General features: G+C 51.7%; 1 protein-coding gene across 1 annotated transcript; it reads left to right on the plus strand.

Moving 5' to 3' along the window:
* The first annotated feature begins 133 nt into the window (after window positions 1–133).
* On the plus strand, window positions 134–913 carry LOC105565802 (FK506-binding protein 4-like). Its single transcript, XM_012019301.1, has 3 exons — window positions 134–184; window positions 239–299; window positions 591–913. Exons 1-3 carry the CDS (start codon window positions 134–136, stop codon window positions 911–913), a joined length of 435 nt encoding a protein of 144 aa, XP_011874691.1.
* Window positions 914–2,301: the final 1,388 nt, after the last annotated feature.

The raw sequence follows: 2,301 nt of genomic DNA on the forward strand, positions 1-2,301 counted from the left end.
CCTCACATAGATCCGTGAGTCCGGCGGATCCAACGATCTTTACGCCACGTAAGTTTGAACAATAAGATTTAAAAATTAAAAAGTCCTACGTCGGGTAGTTTAGATAATAAAATATTACCTTATAGTAGAGGAGATGGAGAACGAGGAAGAGGAGGAGGAGGAGGAGGAGGAGGAGGAGGCTGGGGTGGGCGAAGAAGAAGCGCAGCCTTTCGATTAGGACAGCGATATCGGGTATCAGTTGATGCGGGAAGAACTTGGCGAGGGGCAGAAGGAAGAGGAGGAGGAGGAGGAGGAGGAAGGTAACAATATTTCGCCACGCTTTTTAATTAATTTGCTTCGTGGTAATTTTAAGAGAGTATTTCTTATTAGATATATCATACTCCCCGGTTTTACCCGCGTCTCCGGAATATTGACAAAGAGGCGGGGAAGAGGGAAAAATATTATCCCGGGCGTGGGTATAAACCAGCTAGAGGTGAGTTTCCTTGGTATGCTATGACATAGTCGTTGTATCGCGAGAAAGAAAAATAAGATTCAAACGTAATATAATTCGCTGCTGTCGGCGATTAACTAACTGTGTTTAATTTTTCCAGTACAGACTGGCGCCGGTGCTAACCGACCCTCTTCGCAAAATGAGAGAGAGAGGAGAATTCTCCAGCGGAAGAAGAAGAAGAAGAAGAAGAAGAAGAAGAAGAAGCCGAACTCGCGCATAATTCCTTGGAGAACAACGATAATCACGACGACAACGACGACGACGACGACGACGACGCCAACGATGACGCCGATGGCGTGCTCCGGCAGCAGCATCGGCATCAGCAGCAACAACAGCAGCAGCAACAGCAGTAGCATCAGCAGCATCATCATCAGCAGCAGCAGCAGCAGCAGCAGCAGGAACAGCAGCGTCGTCAGGTCGTAGATAATTTTCATTTTATAGAACTACAGGCGGAAAACTCGCGGCGATTTAGAAACTTTGAGATACTCGGTCGGGAGGCTAGTTTTAAAATACGCGCGTTGCCCGAGGGTAGCGATACCGTAGGTTGGTTAGAAAACGCGTTCCGCGAAATTCACGCGTACGCGATTCGTTCGAGCGCCCCGAGCGATTACGTGGGGTTAACGTTCGATTCGGTGGATCTGACGCACGGCCCGGCGGGGCTATCCTTTCGTCCGGTGCGTGACTTGACCCACGAGGACATATGGGGACTCGTGAGTTCGATAGCGCAGAGCGCCGCGGGGCTCGATATCGCCGAAAGTTTCATCGTACGCGTTTTTAACGTCGCGGCGCCCACGGGACGCGGGGGCGTGTCAAATAAATTGACGCGAGAGGACGTTGTTAAGCGCTCGATTTTACAGCTCGGCAATACTGATAATTTGTGCCTGCCCCGATCACTCGTAGTGGCGCGAATTTATTGCGAGCGCGGAAATCTGCGCGAGGGAGAACTCCACAAAAGGTGGAATTCCGTAAGATACCGGAGTTCTAAGTTACAGCGCGCATTAGCGTTAGAACTGACGAGGAACGCCGGTATTACGATACCCGAGGAGGGATGCGGGATTCGCGAAATCGAGCGTTTTCAGCGGTTTCTCGCCGCTGAAAATATAGCGATAGTGGTATATAATTTTAGCACTTTTGCGCGCGGGGGGAAACTATTGTACGACGGCCGCGAGTTACTTGCCTCTCTAGGTCGCGAACCCACCCATCGATTAAATATATTGTATTACGAGCGTTCGCGTCATTATAATCCCATCTTAAATTTAAAGGCCGCCGCCGGTTCTCGAGGTGGATATTGCGTGACGTGCAACACGGGTTTTCGCAACGACAGAGGCCATCGCTGCGCGAAAAGGTGCCCGCGATGCTACGCCGCGGCGTCGTGCGAAGATCGTGACGCGGAGATCGTCAAGTGCGCGTCGTGTAATCGCTCGTTAATTACCGTTCTTCGGTAATTCGTGTTTCGAGCGTCATCGCGCGGAAAAATCCTACGACGGCAGATCGAGCGCGAGCGTTTGTAAATCCGTTCGAATTTGCGACAGTTGCGGGCGATTCGTAAAATCGAACTCGCTACATAAATGCGACGTAGCGTATTGCAAGACGTGTCGCTCGTGCCAGTCCGCGAATCATCTTTGTTTTATGCAGCCTCGTCGATGCGCGAAAAACCGCGCGCGCGAAGATCCCGCGGAGGGTACGAGCGCGATAGAGACGCACGCGAACGAAACCGCCGAGACATCTGCGGCGGCGTCGGCGGCGGCGCCAGACGCAAGCAGGAATCGCGTCGCATTCGTGTTTTACGACTTCGAAACGCGACAAGACGA

The sequence above is a fragment of the Vollenhovia emeryi genome, unplaced genomic scaffold (assembly GCF_000949405.1).
Source record: "Vollenhovia emeryi isolate VEMERY1.0 unplaced genomic scaffold, V.emery_V1.0 DF943413.1, whole genome shotgun sequence".
NCBI classification, from domain to species: Eukaryota; Metazoa; Arthropoda; class Insecta; order Hymenoptera; family Formicidae; genus Vollenhovia; species Vollenhovia emeryi.